The sequence below is a fragment of the Trachemys scripta genome, chromosome 14 (genome assembly GCF_013100865.1).
Source record: "Trachemys scripta elegans isolate TJP31775 chromosome 14, CAS_Tse_1.0, whole genome shotgun sequence".
In the NCBI taxonomy this organism is placed as follows: Eukaryota; Metazoa; Chordata; order Testudines; family Emydidae; genus Trachemys; species Trachemys scripta.
In genome coordinates, this window is record NC_048311.1 from 36,668,969 (window position 1) to 36,687,219 (window position 18,251).

General features: G+C 50.9%; 2 protein-coding genes across 3 annotated transcripts in view; one reads left to right on the forward strand and one right to left on the reverse strand.

Moving 5' to 3' along the window:
* Positions 1–18,251, forward strand: part of LOC117886991 (zinc finger protein 445-like) — a 731,357-nt gene that overhangs the window by 508,154 nt on the left and 204,952 nt on the right. The gene's annotated exons all lie outside the window — the stretch shown is intronic.
* The window catches only part of LOC117886944 (zinc finger protein RFP-like), a 90,109-nt gene that overhangs the window by 60,411 nt on the left and 11,447 nt on the right, over positions 1–18,251 (reverse strand). The window contains exons 4-7 of one of the 2 annotated variants that reach the window (XM_034789113.1): positions 16,712–16,734; positions 16,033–16,148; positions 13,414–13,464; positions 11,536–13,075 (exon numbers count right to left, since the gene is read on the reverse strand). The exons of the other annotated variant lie outside the window; for it this stretch is intronic. Coding sequence (XP_034645004.1) covers positions 12,540–13,075; positions 13,414–13,464; positions 16,033–16,148; positions 16,712–16,734 — 726 coding nt within the window. The 3' untranslated portion in view covers positions 11,536–12,539. Of the gene's footprint in view, positions 1–11,535; positions 13,076–13,413; positions 13,465–16,032; positions 16,149–16,711; positions 16,735–18,251 lie in introns of those variants that run through there. 2 annotated transcript variants of the gene reach the window in all.

Genomic DNA, 18,251 nt, shown 5'->3' on the forward strand with positions numbered 1-18,251 from the left:
AAAGCAAATACTCACCAGCAACCACACATCACTGAACAAAACCACTAACCCAGGAACCTATCCTTGTAACAAACCCCGATGCCAACTCTGTCCACATATCTATTCAAGTGACATCATCATAGGACCTAATCACATCAGCCATACCATCAGGGGCTCGTTCACCTGCACATCTACCAATGTGATATATGCCATCATGTGCCAGCAATGCCCCTCTGCCATGTACATTGGCCAAACCGGACAGTCTCTACGCAAAAGAATTAATGGACACAAATCTGACATCAGGAATCAAAATACTCAAAAACCAGTGGGAGAACACTTTAACCTGTCTGGTCATTCAGTGACAGACCTGCGGGTGGCTATATTACAACAGAAAAACTTCAAAAACAGACTCCAAAGAGAGACTGCTGAGCTAGAATTGATATGCAAACTAGACACAATCAACTCCGGTTTGAATAAGGACTGGGAATGGCTGAGCCATTACAAACATTGACTCTATCTCCCCTTGTAAGTACTCTCACACTTATTATCAAACTGTCTGTACTGGGCTAGCTTGATTATCACTTCAAAAGTTTTTTTTCTCTTAATTAATTGGCCTCTCAGAGTTGGTAAGACAACTCCCACCTGTTTATGCTCTCTGTATGTGTGTATATATATCTCCTCAATATATGTTCCATTCTATATGCATCCGAAGAAGTGGGCTGTAGTCCACGAAAGCTTATGCTCTAATAAATTTGTTAGTCTCTAAGGTGCCACAAGTACTCCTGTTCTTTTTTCAAATTTGGTGACAATATATACCTCCAGACCAGTGGCACCACTATGGGCACCCGCATGGCCCCACAATATGCCAACATTTTTATGGCTGACCTGGAACAACGCTTCCTCAGCTCTCGTCCACTCACGCCTCTTCTCTACCTACGCTATATTGATGACATCTTCATCATCTGGACCCATGGGAAGGAGACCCTGGAAGAATTCCACCATGATTTCAACAGCTTCCACCCCACCATCAATCTCAGCCTGGACCAATCTACACGGGAGGTCCACTTCCTAGACACCACCGTACAAATAAGCGATGGCCACATTAACACCACCCTATACCGAAAACCCACCGACCGCTACACCTACCTTCATGCCTCCAGCTTCCACCCCGGTCACACCACACGATCCATTGTCTACAGCCAAGCACTGAGGTACAATCGCATCTGCTCCAATCCCTCAGACAGAGACCAACACCTACAAGATCTCCACCAAGCATTCTCAAAACTACGATACCCACACAAGGAAATAAAGAAACAAATCAACAGAGCCAGACGTGTACCCAGAAGCCTCCTGCTACAAGACAGGCCCAGAAGAGAAACCAACAGAACTCCACTGGCCATCACCTACAGTCCTCAGCTTAAACCTCTCCAACGCATCATCAGTGATCTACAACCCATCCTGGACAATGATCCCTCACTTTCACAGACCTTGGGAGGCAGGCCAGTCCTCGCCCACAGACAACCCGCCAACCTTAAGCATATTCTCACCAGCAACCACGCACCGCACCATAACAACTCTAACTCAGGAACCAACCCAGGCAACAAACCTCGATGCCAACTCTGCCCACATATCTACATCAGCAACACCATCACAGGACCTAACCAGATCAGCTACAACATCACCGGCTCATTCACCTGCACATCCACCAATGTTATATATGCCATCATATGCCAGCAGTGCCCCTCTGCTATGTACATTGGCCAAACTGGACAGTCACTACGCAAGAGGATAAATGGACACAAGTCAGATATCAGGAATGGCAATATACAAAAACCTGTAGGAGAACACTTCATCCCTGGCCACACAATAGCAGATGTAAAGGTAGCCATCTTACAGCAAAAAAACTTCAGGACCAGACTCCAAAGAGAAACTGCTGAGTTACAGTTCATTTGCAAATTTGACACCATCAGATCAGGATTAAACAAAGACTGTGAATGGCTATCCAACTATAGAAGCAGTTTCTCCTCCCTTGGTGTTCACACCTCAACTGCTAGCAGAGCACCTCACCCTCCCTGATTGAACTAACCTCGTTATCTCCACACTTGATTTATACCTGCCTCTAGAGATTTCCATTACTTGCATCTGAAGAAGTGAGGTTCTTACCCACGAAAGCTTATGCTCCCAGTACTTCTGTCAGTCTCAAAGGTGCCACAGGACCCTCTGTTACTTTTTACAGATACAGACTAACACGGCTACCCCTCTGATACTTGAATCCTTGAGGGGACTATGTAGGGATCTGGGGCAAATATCTGTCTGGGGATTGGTCCTGCTTTGAGCAGGGGTTTGGACTAGATGACCTTCTGAGGTCCCTTCCAACCCTGATATTTTATGATTCATTGACTGTCCTCTTGTTCTTGTGTTATGAGACAGGCAGAAAAGACGATCCCAACCCAGTCTTCTCTGTCCCATTCATTATTTTATACCCTTTTATTCTATCCCCTCTTATTCATCTCCTTTCTAAGCTAAACAGTCCCATTCTTTTCAATCTTTCTTACCAAAAGAGATTTTCCAGGTCCCTCATCATTCTCATTGCCCTTCTCTGAACCCTCTCTAATACTGCAATATCCTTTTTCAAATGATGTGACCAGTACTGCACACACGACTCTAGGTCAGTGGTTTTCAAACTTTTTTTCTGGCGACTCAGTTGAAGAAAATTGCTGATGCCCACGACCCAACGGAGCTGGGGATGAGGGATTTGGGGTGTGGGATGGGCTCAGGGCTGGGGCAGAGTGTTGGGGTGCAGGAGTGAGGGTTGCAGGGTGGGGCCGGGAATGAAGCGTTCAGGGTGTGGGAGGGGACTCTGGGCTGGGGCAGTGGGTCAGGGCTATGGGCTGGGGTTCAGGCTCTGGAGTGGGGCTGGGGATGAAGGGTTTGGGGTACAGGAGGGGGCTCTGGGTTTGGGGGGGCTTAGGGCTGAGGCAGGGGATTGGGGTGTGGGGTTGGGGAGCACCTAAGGCTTACTTCCGGTGGCTTCTGGTCAGCGGTGCAGCTGGGGTGCAGAGGCAGACTTCCCGCCTGTCCTGGCACCATGGACCGCGATGCGCCCCAGAAGCAGACACCGCCCCCCTAGCTCCCATTGGCCAGGAACCAGCCAGTGGGAATGCGGAGCCGGTGCTTGGGGTAGGGCAGTGCGCAGAGCCCCTTGGGCACCCTACCCCCTTCCGGGGCACAGCGTGGTGTCGAAACAGTTACGGACTAGCCTGCCTTAACCGGGCAGCACCGCCAATGGGACTTTTAATGGCCCAGTTGGTGGTGCTGACCAGAGCCACCGTGACCCAGTCCTTTCCATTCCGCAACTCAGTTCTGGGTCGTGACCCACGGTTTGAAAACCACTGCTCTAGGTGAAGGGAAAGGCTTGTGCTGGTAACTACCCAGTTCAGCTACACCAATATGAGCAAGGATTAGAACAGAGAGGATTGACATCAGATTAACTAACTCCAATTACAAATCAGTGTAAACGGGTGCACAGCGGGTCTCTCACACACGTGAGTACTACTCAAATTCAAACTGGAACAGGTGCAGAGAATGGCTATTAGGATGAGCCGAGGAATGGAAAGCCTACCTTATGAGCAGAGATTCAAAGAGCTTGGCTTGTTTAGCCTAATCGAGGAGGGTATGATGGGTCCACCCATGATGGTGTGTGGCCCATTGGCAACTGCCAGTAGCAAAAATCCCCAATGGCCAGAGATGGGACATTAGATGAGGAGGGCCCTGAGTTACTACAGAGAATTCTTCCCCAGGTCTCTGGCTGGTGGGTCTCGCCCACATGCTCAGGGTCTAATTGATCACCAGATTTGGGGTTGGGAAGGAATTTTCCCCGGGTCAGACCGGCAGAGACCCCGGGGGGGGTTCGCTTTCCTCTGCAGCATGGGGCACGAGTCACTGCTGGTTTAAACTAGTGTCAATGTTGAATTCTCTGTTACTTGAAATCTTTAACTCATGATTTGAGGACTCCAGTAGCTCAGCCAGAAGTTGGGGGTCCGTTGCAGGAGCGGGTGGGGGAGGTTCTGTGGCCTGTGATGTGCAGGAGGTCAGACTAGATGACCACAATGGTCTCTTCTGACCTTAAAGTCTATCAGACACACTGCGGGGCCTTTACCTGTTCTGTTACATGGTCCCAGCCTCTGGCATGTGGCTAACACCCTGTGTCTCCTCCCAGTGCCCCCAAGGTCTCGATTTCCTGCAGAGACACCGCCGATGGCTCCATCACCCTCTCCTGTCACGCCAGGGGTTGTTACCCACGTCCCATCCACATTTCCTGGATGCGGGATGGAAAAGACATCCTGGCGGAGAAAGATTCCAGCGGGATCCTGCCCAACGCTGACGGCACCTACCATACACAGTCGCCCCTTGAGATCTCCCTGCAGGAGAAGGACAGGCACCGCTACGCCTGCCGGGTAGAGGACAGCAGGCTGTCAGAGCCTGCGCTTGTCTGGGGTAAGGGAGGGGTGAATGGGGGGATGGGAGGGAGGGTGAAAGCACAGCCCTCTCGGAATTTCAGAGATGGGGTGAGGCCCTGTAGCAGAAGGGTCAATATCCCTGCCCATCATCAATGTGAACTTTTCCAGTCAGGGTATTTGTGTGATACACAGAAATGGCCGATCCCTCAGAGAATCTGATTTTCTGGACATGGTGGCATCCAGTGACAGTGAGTTCCACAGGCTGATGATACTACAAGTGAAAGGCCCAGCTGCTGTGTGGCGTGTGTGTGGCTGGCAGTGCCTGTCAGAGTGCCCAGCCTTTGTGCCTCATCCCTGTCCACCTCCTGGCTCAGACTTTCCTCTCCTCTGGAGGCCAGGTCTCTGCAGAGGCCCTTGCGGAGAGGTTCAAGGTAGAGGCCTGTGGCTGCCCCAGGAGGATGGCCCAGCTGGTGCACCCCTCGGTGACCTGAGCCCACATGCCCCAGTGCGTTATCAGGGGAGGGGAGCAGTGACTGGAGATGAGCGCTGACTGCTGGTTACTCTGGGCCTGACAATTCCTGGGCCTGTGGAAATCTGCGAGGCCGTCCCCAGACCCCAGCCATCACCCTTCCCTGGCTCCCCGGGAATCTCTGACACACGCGCTGCCTTCGCTCAAAACCCAGGGAACCCCAAAGAGCCGACACAGCATCCAAAGGTCACCCCTCAGAGCAAAGCTCGGCCAGCGTCTCAGCACGCACTTAGTGTGACTCTGGGGACGGAAGTGCAGGCCTGCACCCGGAGCCTTGGGAGATGGTGTGTAGGGTTGTTATGTTCTCTCCTGGAGACCTGCCCATTGTTAGGACCGGGGGTTTCTGTGCAGAGTGTAGTTTGGGGTCCATCGGGGGCACAGCGGGGGGAAACCCAGAGCTAAATTCCCATCCTCCTTCCCTAGCTGGCGTCCCCCACAGGTAAAGCCGCCTCTGAACAAGTTTCTTCTCTCTCCGTACCACAGCAAAAATCGGAGAAGATTCTGCCTCCAGCTCTTCATCAGGAAGAGACACCCGGAGCATGGGAGCCCAGAGCTAGGTACAGAGTGACCCTGCCCATCCAGGGAGGAATTATGGGATGCCACCTCCATCTGTGAGGCAAATGGGCCCGCTTGAAAAAACTGAATGCAAAAATTGTGGTTTGTAGGAAGAAGACTCTTTGCTCTAATCCAGCTCCACTCTGAGATGCCACCAGCTTTTGTGACATACAAAAATCTGCTCCAAACTGAACCACTGAGTCTCCAGATATCAGAGGGTGGTTTGTTAGCGTCTCTCTGTGGAGCAGAATCTGTGGAAAGATGAGGATCTATCCCTCTCTGGCTGTGGCTGAGGGGATGTAGAACGGGTTTTTCCCTATTTCTTTTCCAGTTCCAACTTTTGCTGGCTTTGCATTTTTAAGAAATGATTTCTGGGGGCTGTCCCAGGACCTCCAATGTTTCAGATACCTAAAGACCTGCAGACTGTGTGTATTTTTGGATCCAAGGGATATTATTGCAACCTGAAATTACGGGAGTGAGGAGCTCCTTCATTTACATAAATATGTCCTAATCCGACCCCCTTGGGTGATGCCAGTGACCTTAGAAGGAGAGTGCCTCATTCTGATTGGCCACAGCAGCCCTGAGGTTCCAAGGGGGAGGGGCCAGCTGGGTCATCATCTGCAAAAACCAAAGGAAAAGAAGAAACCTTTGTTCTGGCTTTTTGGCCTTCACTTGTTAGGCCGGTTTGCACTGGCTGTTGGCTTCTGACCGTGCCACACAAAGTGCCCTGTGCTTCATTCACCCCCCAGCTGGCCACTGAGAGGTAGGAGTGAGCAACGTGGGGCGTCCAAGATCTGACACCTACAAGTGAGTCACCGCTAGTGAGCCTGCAAGTCCATCAGCCTTAATACAAATGAGCTAGGTACTGACTCCATGGGTGCTCCGGGGCTCGATCAGCTCCTCCACCTCCCTCCCAGCGCCTCCCACATGCCGCCAGGGCCGGCTTTAGGAAGTGCGGGGCCCAATTTGGACATTTTCGGCGGGGCCCCAGCAGGGATGATTAAAAAAAAAAAAACTTAAAAAAAAAAAAAAGCCTTTTATTTCTTCCATGTATTATTTACTTTCCATAACTATATAAATAATAAAATTATATATTATGTACATTGCGTCATATATGCTGTTGATCGGTTATTAATGACCACCGTTTCACATGTGTGCACATGTGTGGGTCCCAGCTGATCCCTGCCCCCCTCATTGAAGCAGGTGGGCAGGGTTACTGCCCTGGGAACTGCAGGGCACCAGTGGACATGGGGCTGGCTGGAGGCAGGGCAGGGGCTGGCTGAAGGTAGGTTCTGGCTGCAGGCAGGGCAAGGGGTGCGGGGCTAGCTGGAAACAGGGGTGTGTGGAGCGGGCTGGCTTCAGGCAGGGCCGCAGGGGGGTGCGGCAGGGGTTGGCAGGGCTGGAGACGGAGGAGTGCGGGACTGGCTGGCTTCAGGCAGGGGGGTGCGGCAGGGGTTGGCTGGAGATAGGGCAGGGGGTGCGGGGCTGGCTGCAGGCAGGGTAGTGTAGATAAATCTCTGATAATTTTCATATGACTTTACATTGTGCCTCTTCATATAACCTTGTGGTGGGTCTACCCACGTGTGACCTCTGTTTTCATGGGACTTTGTATCAAAGCCTCATTTAGAAACTTTGCATTGCCCTTGGTATAATATTATAGCCCCTAAGGATAGAATAAGATAGAAGAAAATTTTCTTTTTGCTAGCAGTAGAACAAGAGCTCTCCCCCCCCCCCCCCCCACTCTTAATCAGTTGCCCTGTTGAATGAATGAGGTGTGGATGAGCAAGGCATGGAAGGCAGCACCTCCAGACAGCCTCAACTGTTGGAGAGGGGCTGGGAGCCAGACCCAAGGACAATAAAACGTGTCAAGTGGGCTCATTAAAGACAAGCAGACATACCGAGGGCCTCGGGGGTTAGAAACAAGCACCTTCTTTTGGAAACACCCTCTTTGCAGTATTGGGACAACACTCAAAAGAAAGCAGCACAAAGGACCAATGGACACAGACACAGAGTTTGAATCTGGTATAGATTTGCATAAGAGGAAAGCTGCTATAAAAGTGAGGTGTCTAGCAGAGGACCCCGGGTCTCGTCTTGTCAACATGGGAGCATCGATCCGGATCGGCAGAAGCCCGGCTCCACCCCCTCCCCCATCTAACTCACCTGGCCAGTGAAGTTAAGGGGAGCAACTAATTGGTAACAACAAGACGGAGTGTGTTTGTGTGTGTGTGTAAGTGTAAGTGTAATATATTATATGCATATGATACAGTGTTAATGAATACATGATTTACTAATAAATGTGGTGTTTTGCCTTATTCCCCCTGAAAAGATCCTGTGCAGTACTTTAAGTACAACAGTAGGGGGTGCGGGGCTGGTGCGGGCAGGGGTGTGTGTGCGGCTGGCTGGCTTCGGGCAGGGCCAGAGGGGGGTGAGGCAGGGGTTGGCTGGAGACAGGGCAGGGGGTGCAGCAGGGGCTGGCTGTGGGCAGGGGGTGCAGGGCTGGCTGCAGGCAGGGCAGGGGGCGGGGCTGGTGTGGGCAGGACAGGGGGCGGGGCTGGTGCAGGCAGGACGGGGGGGCGGGGCTGGTGCGGGCAGGACAGGGGGTGCATAACTGGTGCAGGCAGGGGGTGCGGCAGGCGGTGGCTGCAGGCAGGGGATGCAGCAGAGGCAGCTGGAGCCCCGGCCCTTTAAATAGCCCCCAAGGCCCCCACTACCCCAGGGCTCTGGGGGTTATTTAAAGGGCCCGGGGCTCCGGCTGCTTCTACTGCCCTGGCCCTTTAAATAGCCGCGGGAGCCCAGGGGAAGCGGCGGGGATTCTGTGGCTATTTAAAGGACCGGGGCAGCAGAGGCAGCTGGAGCCCCGGCCCTTTAAATAGCCCCCGGAGCCCCCCCGCTATCCCAGGGCTCTGGGTCTATTTAAAGGGCCTGGACCTCCAGCCGGTGTCGCAGGGCTGTGGGGAGCAGGGCCGTCAAAAAAAAAAAAAGTAAAAAAATGTAAAAGGCACCTAAGGTGCAAGTCCCTCTTAAGCGCGGGGCCCGATTCCTGGGAATCGGGCGAATCGGACTAAAGCCGGCCCTGCCTGCCACAATCAGCTGTTCAGTGGGGTGCAGGAGGTGCTGGGGGGAGGGGGCAGAGCAAGGGCGGGGTGAGCTCAGGGGAGGAGGTAGAAGGGGGCAGGGGTGTGACAAAGGTGGGAAGGGGCGGAGCTGGGGGTCGAGCACCCTGCAGAAAGTTGGCGCAGGTGCATGTGAGCTCACGAGCACAGCGCCTATAGAGTAGTTGCTCGGGTACCTCAAACAACCCTTTGTCAAACAGCCTCGCTATCACGCATGCAGGTATTTCAGGCGTTAGGATCTGTACGTTTAACCTGGAGAAAACCTGTTGTTTTCACCTACGTTTGTCATATGACTGTTCAGTGCAACCAGCCTCATTGGAACGTGCCATTGTGTGATGTGGGGAAGAGATTGGCTGTTACCTAATCAGCCATAATTTGGGCAGGCTGCCTTCATGGAACCCACAGCTCTGACGGCAATTTTCACTTCAACCAGAGACTCGTCTGACCCTCCCTCTATCTGCTCTGTGGCTGGGACCGAAATGTATCACTTGGTGTTTGAGGTTAAGGATGCCCTGGGACTGCGGAACTGCTAGCTCCACAGATTCGCCGCCTTCCCAGGGTGTTAGGTAGCACTTAAAAGACACCATTAATTTCTTTGGGATGGTTTAAATTATCCTGTTACTGGACTCAGGTTCATTAATGTTTTTTCATTTTTATGTGAGGTTTTTTTTATGTTTTTGCTCGGTTATTGAGCTGATAAAATATGTACCATGGAAAGGGGGGCGGTTCGGCTGTTTGTCCCCCAGACGGCCGGAGCAGACTCTGAGCCCCACTGAGGGCTGGTCCCTAGAACTGCCCCAGCATCCTCCAGGGACGGGCACCAGAACTGGAACCTGCTTTCCATCAGCAATGGGACCTAGAGTGCTCGGGAGGGGAGGAGAAAGGCTTGGGGGGGAGGGGCTGGGGTGGTGGATACCAGCCAGGCCAAGCCAAAGGATGACCAATCCCCCCTTAATAAATCCGTACTCCTCACACCTCCAACCCCCTCAGGTAGTCACTGGCTCGTGCCCTGACTCTGGGGCATTTATATCTGGTCCATCTTTGAATCCCCGTCTGCAGCTACTTGTTCTGAGTATCCCTGTAGAGTGAAAGGGCGGATCCAGTGGGTAGGGGCTAGCCCAGGAGACCTGGATCTCCCATGCGTTTCCAGGGTGACCCTAGGCTTCTCTGGTTATTTGTAGGGCTGAATTAACCCAGCACTGCACCTAGGCAACCCCCCCCCCATCAAGTCCACCATCCCTTCTGCGATGAAGGCTGCCCACCGCCCCTCTCCTGGCCAGTGTAACACTACAAATTGCTGCCTACACAATTTGTTACCTGTGGTTGTTACTGACATCTCTAGTCTCTCTTTTACTGCCATGAAACAATTTGCTGTCTCTGCCTTTCCCCATCCTGTAGTCCAGAGGCAGCATCACAATTTGCTACCTGTCATGTTTCCCCATCCTCTACCTTTCCCCATCTCCTGGTCCAGGGGTAACAAATTGTGATGATAGGGGTTCCCCTATCCCAGTAGTGCTACCTCTACCTTTTCGCATGCTCTGGGCCAGGGGCAGCACATTATGACAGACTGGGGCATTCCTGTCACCATTTGCTAGGAGTGTGACATTTCTATTTTAAATCTGGTTACAAATAAAGTACCTTTGTGATTGGGAAAAGTGTTCTACAGCATTAAGCCTCAGGGCGAATGAATGTAAACCCAGAATGAAGGCAGTGTTATTTCTTTATTAATCTTGTTCCACTATAGATTGGGCCACAGAGTGTAACCTGATCAGGGCTTAAATTCTTATAGAGCATTTCCCGGAGCCCCCCAGGCCCTCCTCCAATATACTATAAAAACTCCAAGGGGGTTGAAAATATTTACCACAGCTCCGCTCCGGACAGCTCCGGTTGAATTTAAGCCCTGAATCCGACAATCGATCCCCTGCTCGCCTGTCTCCCATTCTCATCCTCAGCGTTGCCTGCGGTGGCCCATGACTCCAACTCCTCCGGTATCCATGGGACTCGGGGGTGGCATGGCATCACCGCAGAGGATAGCGTGTAGCTCCTTGTAAAAGCGGCATGTCTGTGGAACTGCACCAGAGCGACTGCTGGCCTCCATCGCCTCCTGGTACACCTGGTGCAGCTCCGTGGCTTTCACGCGGCAGAGCTGCGGGCCCCTCTTGTAGCCCTTCCCCCCCACGCTCTGAGCAATCTGCTCATAGACCTCCACATTTCTACAGCTGGATCGGAGCCAGGCCTGCAAAACCTCTTCTCCCCACAGACCCAGGAGATCCAACACTTCCTGTCCGGTGCAGGCAGCAGAGCGTTGGGAGCCTGTAGCCGGCCTGCTCAGCTGGGCAGGTGCTAGGGGAGCTCTCCATGCAGAGCAAGCAGGAAATGGAATTTCAAAAATTCTAAGTCCTGAAACAGGAGGGGCTTGTTCCTGTGTACCTGGCTGCTGGGCAGCGGAGTTCAAAACAGTGACCAGAGTGGGTCACAATGGGGCATTGTGGGACACCTCCTGGAGGACACTTAAGCTGATGTGGAAAATGCAGCGTCTACACTGCCACTGCGTTGACTTAACTATGTTGACGTAAGCGCTGCACCTCTCTTGGAGGTGGAGATATTCAGTCGACGTAGCAGGCGAGTTATGTCGGTGGGAGGAACACTGTAGTATGGACGCTGACATTATTAGGTCGGCATAAGCTGCCAGACTTCAACCTAACTCTGTAGTGTAGACCAGGCCTTAGTTGCTTAAGTCCCTTTGTGCATCTGAGCCACTCTCTTTCCAGTTCAGTAAACTGGAGGCTTGTGTAAAGAGTAGGGGGGAAATGACATCTAATTAAATCCATTTATTGGCTTTCAGAGGCACAGTTTTATGGTATGATCTTGAAGACCAAAAAGAAAAGAAAGTCCAAGACCAGAAGATAGAAAAACTTTATTCTGTAAATTTTCTCATCTGAATCTACAGCATCCAAATAATTAAACAGAGCAAAATAGGAGCATTGATCTAGGGAACTGGGGGGTGGGTGTGTGGAACATCACTGTGCTTGTTACATTCATAAGTAAAGAGCAGAGGACTTTGATGGATGACCATCATTGAGTCAGAATTTAGGCCAGGTCTACACTGTAAACTTAGTTTGGTGTAACTATGTCACTCAGGGGTGTGAAAAATCCACACCCCTCAGTGAACGCAGTTGTACCGACTGAACTCCCGGTGTAGACAGCGGTACGTTGACGGGAGAGCTTCTCCCCTTGCCATAGCTACCACCTCTTACAGAGGTGGATTAACTACACTGATGGGAGAAGCTCTCCCGTCAGCATATCATCGTCTTTACTTAAGCACTACAGCGGCACCAGTGTGTTTGTGCCGCTGCAGCATTTTAAGTGTAGTCCTGCCCTAAGACAGGCAGGCTTTGCTGTGACCCTGAGAGTGGCTCCTGGTTGGCCAGTCTGTGTGTACCTGGAGGATCACAGAGTTACAGAGAGGCATGGAAGAGGGTTGAGAAACTTCTGTCACCAGTATAATGCTGAGCAATTCAATCTGAGCAATTCCTCTCTCGTCACCATTTTATTGTGAGTCTCGCAGCACTCGGTGTTTTTCTTAAAGTCCCAGCTGCTGGAGTTGATAGATTTGAGGGAGCACAGATTATATTACAGATACATTTCCAGCCTTCATGTTTGTGTAGAAAAGCTTTAAGACTGGAAACAAGTACATCCAGAAAGCTCAGAAACCATAAGGCAGAGAAAAATAAACTTAATATTAAAAAAGATTAAGACAAACATGATTTTGGGGAGCCTGACACATCATTTTCATATGCTTAAGGCTGGCAATGTGATAGCCATAATTTATATATTTCCCATATCTTCCCTCTACCTTAGATATCTCATATTGAGAGTGATACCCACTCCTCTGTCATGGTTTTAATCAAATAGATGATGGGGATAAACAACGAATTGATACTGGTATTCGACACGCCGGCTCCCAAAGAAAGGGATGATCTTCCCAGTAAAAGAAGATGTGAAAGTAAAGATTGGCTCTGTGCCAGAAGATGTAATGTCATAAAATGTAACTTTCTCCCCTTCATAATCCAGGTAAACCCCAATGTTACTGGGGCTACGAGGTAGGTCCAGAGCAGTCTTAGGGGAGGTGAGGGCCCAGTACTCATTCCCTGTACTCTGCAAAGCCCAGATCCCCTCCTCCGGTGTACAGCTTATCGCTCCCTCATGTATCACAGACTCTTTGGCAATGCCCAAAACCCACTCATCTTTGTTCCCCACCTCCACTTGCCAGTAACATCTCCCTGAGGTGAAGCCCTTATAGCCCAGCACACAGGCAGCAGGGTGAAACCTGTTCTGTTTCTCCAGAAATTCTCTTTGTTGGTATTTCTGGATCACACTCTCATCTGTGGACATGATGGGACAGGGAATTGCCAGGTCTGGATCCAGAGTGGTCTGCACTGCAAGAGGAGAGAGAGAGACACGCAGGAGGAGAGTGTTAAGGTCTGTCCTCACTGCAGAGGTAACGCAGGCTCTTACTCGGCTGCTAACCCTGATGCCCTTCCTGTCCAGACAAACCCCTCACCCGAGTTCAGTGGTGCTTTCCAACCAGGCCCGTTGGCTTGGATGGGGAGCGGAAGTACAGCCGGGGTTCTACTTTCACTCGGGCTCGTGACCTGCCCACTTTGCAGCGAGGACGCAGGCTAAACCACTCTAGTAAAAGGCTTCAGAAGCTTTTTCTAAAAATTAATCCTGAGATTTTAATTGATAATTGTCATAGGAAAATATGGAAACTTACCCTCTTTCTCTGCCTTCGAGATCAGAAAGTGCAGTTGATAGGGCAGGGTCTCTAGAGAAAGAAAAGATCAGAGGAGAGGTGATTTCCCCCTTTCTGATAGGAAAATAGCCTCAGGAAAACAGGGCTGACTGGATTCACAAAGAAACAGGCGAGGTGATGCTCAGCATCACAACATCCAACATTTAGGCCCCTGGACAGTCACTGTGATTCACAAAGCCTGAGTCAGGCTCCCTGTACCGTGAACGGGGAGAGAGATGCGCCTCGGAATGGGATTCACAAAAGCCAGCGTGCTAGGCGACTCCCTGCTTATGCCAGCCAGCGGGAAGTGCCACGGTGTGGGGTTGTGCTAGGCCCTCTCAGGGTGTTCAGCGACCGTAGGTGCCTCCCTTTGCATGGGTGCCCGCATGCTCTCCTGTGGGAGATGTTCCACTGGGGATAATCAATAAAGATTCATTGGGGGGGGGGGGGGGGGGAGGAGAGAGAACTCATGAGAATGTCTCTGTAGCCAGGTGGCTAGAGCATCCACCTGGGAGGTGGGAGACCCAGAAGCCTGCCCTCCTGCTCAATATTTTATACACAGTGGATTAGGTTCAACACGGGAGACAGAGGAAGACCCACATCAGACCCCTGTTGGAATCCGTTCTTCCCCTCTGGGGGACTGGGGATTTCCCACATCCCAGGTGAGTATCCTAACCACAGATCTATAGGTTAGAAGGGAGCTCCTCCTACTCCATGGCCTAGCTCTTTTGGGTAAGTTCACATATTGGGCCTGAGCCAGTAAGTGTGCTCAGAGCATGTGTATCAGATTGAGGCCTGTAGGTGAGTTAGGAGGACGAATGCCTTTCTTTCCCTAGTTCATGTGTCTCTCTGGGGCTTATGTCTGGACGGCTAGACTGGAACTGCAGTGCACATGCACAGAGGCAGAAACAGGTGCCGAGGGGACTTTTACTGCAAAAAGAGAGGTATCGAGTGATTTTAGGCACCTACAAGGTTTGGTTTCTACTGAGTGGGGGGCTTTGTGAATCCCAGTGGGGTCTGATTCTGGGATTCAGGTGCTAAAATGGCAGGTAGACCCCCAAGTCCTTTTGTGAATCTAGCCCTCACCCTTTCTCTCTGCCTTTGGGCTCAGAGGTCAGTTCAGAGGGCTGGGTCTCTAGAGAAAGGAAGGATTGGAAGAGGTGATTTCATGTTGTCTTGACTCCGGTGACATTCCTACCATTAATTGATGTAACCGTGCTTGAGAGAGAAGCTTTGGAGCTTACTCAGAGCTCTTCTTCAGGTCCATGTAGCTCAAAAGTTTGTCTCTCCCCAACAGGAGTTGCTTCAATAAAAGCTGTTACCTCCCCGGCCTTGTCTAATACCCTGAGACTGACATGGCTACAGCAGCACTGGATGGAACCGTGCTGTAATTCTGAGACACCCCAAAGGATAAGAGACCATAGATTGAGAGGCACATTGGAATGGGGAGACCTTTCCAGCGAGACCAAACTAAAGTGAAATTGTTGCCGGCACTAGAGGGCCCGAGGGGGCAACAGTGGGGTTCGTTGCCCGGTGTGCTTCGCGCCAATAAACACACCAGGGTGGAGAAGCAGACAAAGTTTATTCAAGAGCTCTGAATAGGCACTAGGAGACCAGCATGTCTCAAATCAAGCGCAACAAATACAAGCAAGTTTTCCTTTTTATATTCCAAGCTGTTTTGTGTAAGCCCTTTGTTTTGTTTCCCCTCCACCCCTCCCTTCCCAACAGCAGTTTCAGCAGGCACTACATTGTGGCATGTTAGAAAAGTTCTCGTCCGCATGTTTATCTTTGGCCTTGCAGGCCCATGCGCATGTGAACTTCCCCCCTCCTCCTCTCCCCCTTTCTTATCACTACTGCTTTTGCTAGTGTGAGCGAAACTGCAGCTGTCTGCTAGAAAAGCTGACTGTTACATGCTTTGCTTTTAGGCTGTCAGCATTTTTAGGTTGCTTAAAGTTCACAAGATGGAGTTGCTTTGGCTCACTTAGACCCAGAGTAGGGGAGCTTCATCAATACTTATGGTCTTCCACCCTCCCGAGTTACCTGGTAGCTATGCCTAGTGACACCAACAAAATCATCGTCCAAAATATAATATCTTGCACCTCTCCATCTCCCACCTGCCTCCAAGGATCTCAAAGCACAGGGCGGCATTCACTAATTAGCACAACAAGGTAGGTTGGCCATTATTTCCTCCTTCTTAAAGATGGAGGAACTTGAGGTACAGACACTGGGATTTTCAAAAGGGCTGAGGCCATATGGTGGCCAACTCCCATTGACGGTCAGAGAGATGGGTGCCTAAATTCCTTAGGTCCCTTGGAAAATCCCAGCCAGGAAGGTAAAATTCAACTTTTCTAAAACATCTAGTGATTGTGTGTCTCTGAAATTCTGAGTGGCCAATTTTGACACCCAGGGTTGGGTCTGGGACAGTCCAAGTGGAGGCCTGGCGAACTGGCATCAGCCCTGAGCCCTCCCCATCCCACCCACAAAGACGTCTAGCTGGGACGAGCTGAGAACTAATAGGCCAGAATCCATCTCCTTCCACAGTCAGAGGCACATCTCGATGTACCATCACCGTAGCATGAACCCAGATAACTGTTAAGTTACCTTTGAATTTCTTCAGAGCCTCCTGTAGACAAACATTTCTTTGAGAAGAGACGCCGACTCTCTCTCTCAGGTCCTCTGGCACGGCCACTGGTTTCTCGAACTTCAGCTTCTCACACCTAGAGGGGAAAAAAAACAAAAACCCTCTAAATTTTTTCTTTCTTTTGTGAGAATGAGCTACCAGAGGCTGCTCTCCTGTGGGCTCGTTGTGAGCCTCTAACTCCCACTGGAGAGTCAACTGCCCTCCTCTCTGGAGTATTTAAATGCTTAGATCCTTAAATGGGAGTTAGAGAGTAGGGGTCCACAAGCTGCCCCTCAGAGAGAAGGGCATAATCTCGTGGGAAAGGATGCTCCACTAGTTAACGGTTTGCTATAGGACTCTGGAAACCTACATTCCACTCCCTGCTCTGCCACAGCCTCCCTGAGTGACCTTGGGCAAGTCACTTAAGGTCTGATTTTTAAAGGTCGGTCCTGGGATTTTCAAAAGCACCTAACCACGCTAGGCTCCCAACTGCCACTGATTGCAATGGGAGGTGCCTAACTCGCTTAGCTGCTGTGGAATTTTCCACCAAGTGCCTAGCTACATGTCAGGTGTCTAAATACCCTGCAAAATCTGACCCCAAGGGTCCAATCCCCTTCCAACATCATGAAGCGTAAGGGGGAGTAGAAAGGAGCTACGTACCTGCTCCAGGTGCTTTTGATGTCCTAGAAGACAGAAAGAGAGGGAAAAGAGCTCAGTCCCACGTGCCACAAGCTGGGGATCGCGCCTGCTCTGGAGAGGACTCACTTGGCCATCCCTAGTCGCGCTCTAGATGCAGTTCTTTGTAGTTGCACCTTTAAAATTCCATTCACAGACTTCGATGGAATGGGACCCCTAAGCATGTACCATGATTGTGGGTTTTCTCCTTCTAAATTCTATTTTGCCTGTGCCAATGGCACTTGCTCAAACAGACAGATCAGACACATGAATCCCTGACTTCCACATGCAACTGCTGCGTCAGAGCGTTTGCCTTTCTCCATGTATGCAATTCTGGTCAGCAATTCTGGAAGCTGGATTCATTCCCGTTTCTTAATAGGCCCTGCAAAGAACTTTGCTTTCCTAATCTCCCACTTCCTAGAAACTGGAGTTGTGCCTTTTATTGCTTCCAGATCATTAGGGTCCTTCGTTTTCAGTTTTTATTTTATTTAATTTTTCCTGGGAATTTATCAGTGTTTATTCCCACAACAAAAACAGGGAAAAATCAGTGCAAAAAACTTAATTTTTCTGGGTAACTATCAGGGTTTGTTTTGGTGGATGGAAAGATGGGAAAAAAGTATTCAGTAGATTAAATGCTTTGAATTCCATTCATCACTGTGGTTTGCTGCAGAACTAAAACACAATGCCCGCCCCTGAGTTTAAGAAAACAATAGATCTCTAATCCCCAAATAAAACTTTTCATTTGAACAAACAGTTTACTGGTGTAGACTTAGAATTATTGGCTTATAAGTATTCACATTTGATAATTGGGCCATCCCATTTGCAGCGCACACACTCTACTTCATCCTTTGCTCCTGTTTTTGTTTCTTTAACCCTTTTGAATACTTCCTTGTGTTCTGAAACGTATTCTGATACAGATTTTCATTTTCTTCCCATTTTAGTGCATCAAATCTTTAACCCATTGTCTGCTAACTGTTTGAAATGCGTATGTGGTGGCCATGAGATTCATCAGTACGTTGAGATGCACACGCACTTCAGAGCTTGTGTGCTTGCCTGTTGGTTTATTGTGTGTATCTTCTAGAAGAGAGCTGGGCAAACTACGGCCCGTGGGCCACATCTGGCCACTGAGCTCCCGGCCAGGGAGGCTAGCCTCCAGCCCCTCTCCTGCTGTCGCCGCTGCCTTGCAGCCACACGGACAGCGCTCTGGGCAGCGGGGTTGTGCACTCCTGTCGAGCAGCGGGGCAGTATGTCTGGCTCCAGCCATGTGGCACGGCTCCCAGACATGCTGCTGTGAGTGGCATGGTAAGGGGGCCGGGGCCAAGGGGTTGGATAAGGGGCGGAGGGTCCCAGGGGACAGTCAGGGGACAGGGAGCAGGGGGCGGTTGGATGGGGCAGAGGTTCTGGGGAGGGGGGAGCAGTCAGGGGATGGGGAGAGGGTTGGATAGGTGTGGGAGTCCCGGGGGGGCAGTTAGGGGCGGGGGGTCCTGGGGAGGGGACGGTCAGGGGAGTTGGATGGGTTGGGGGT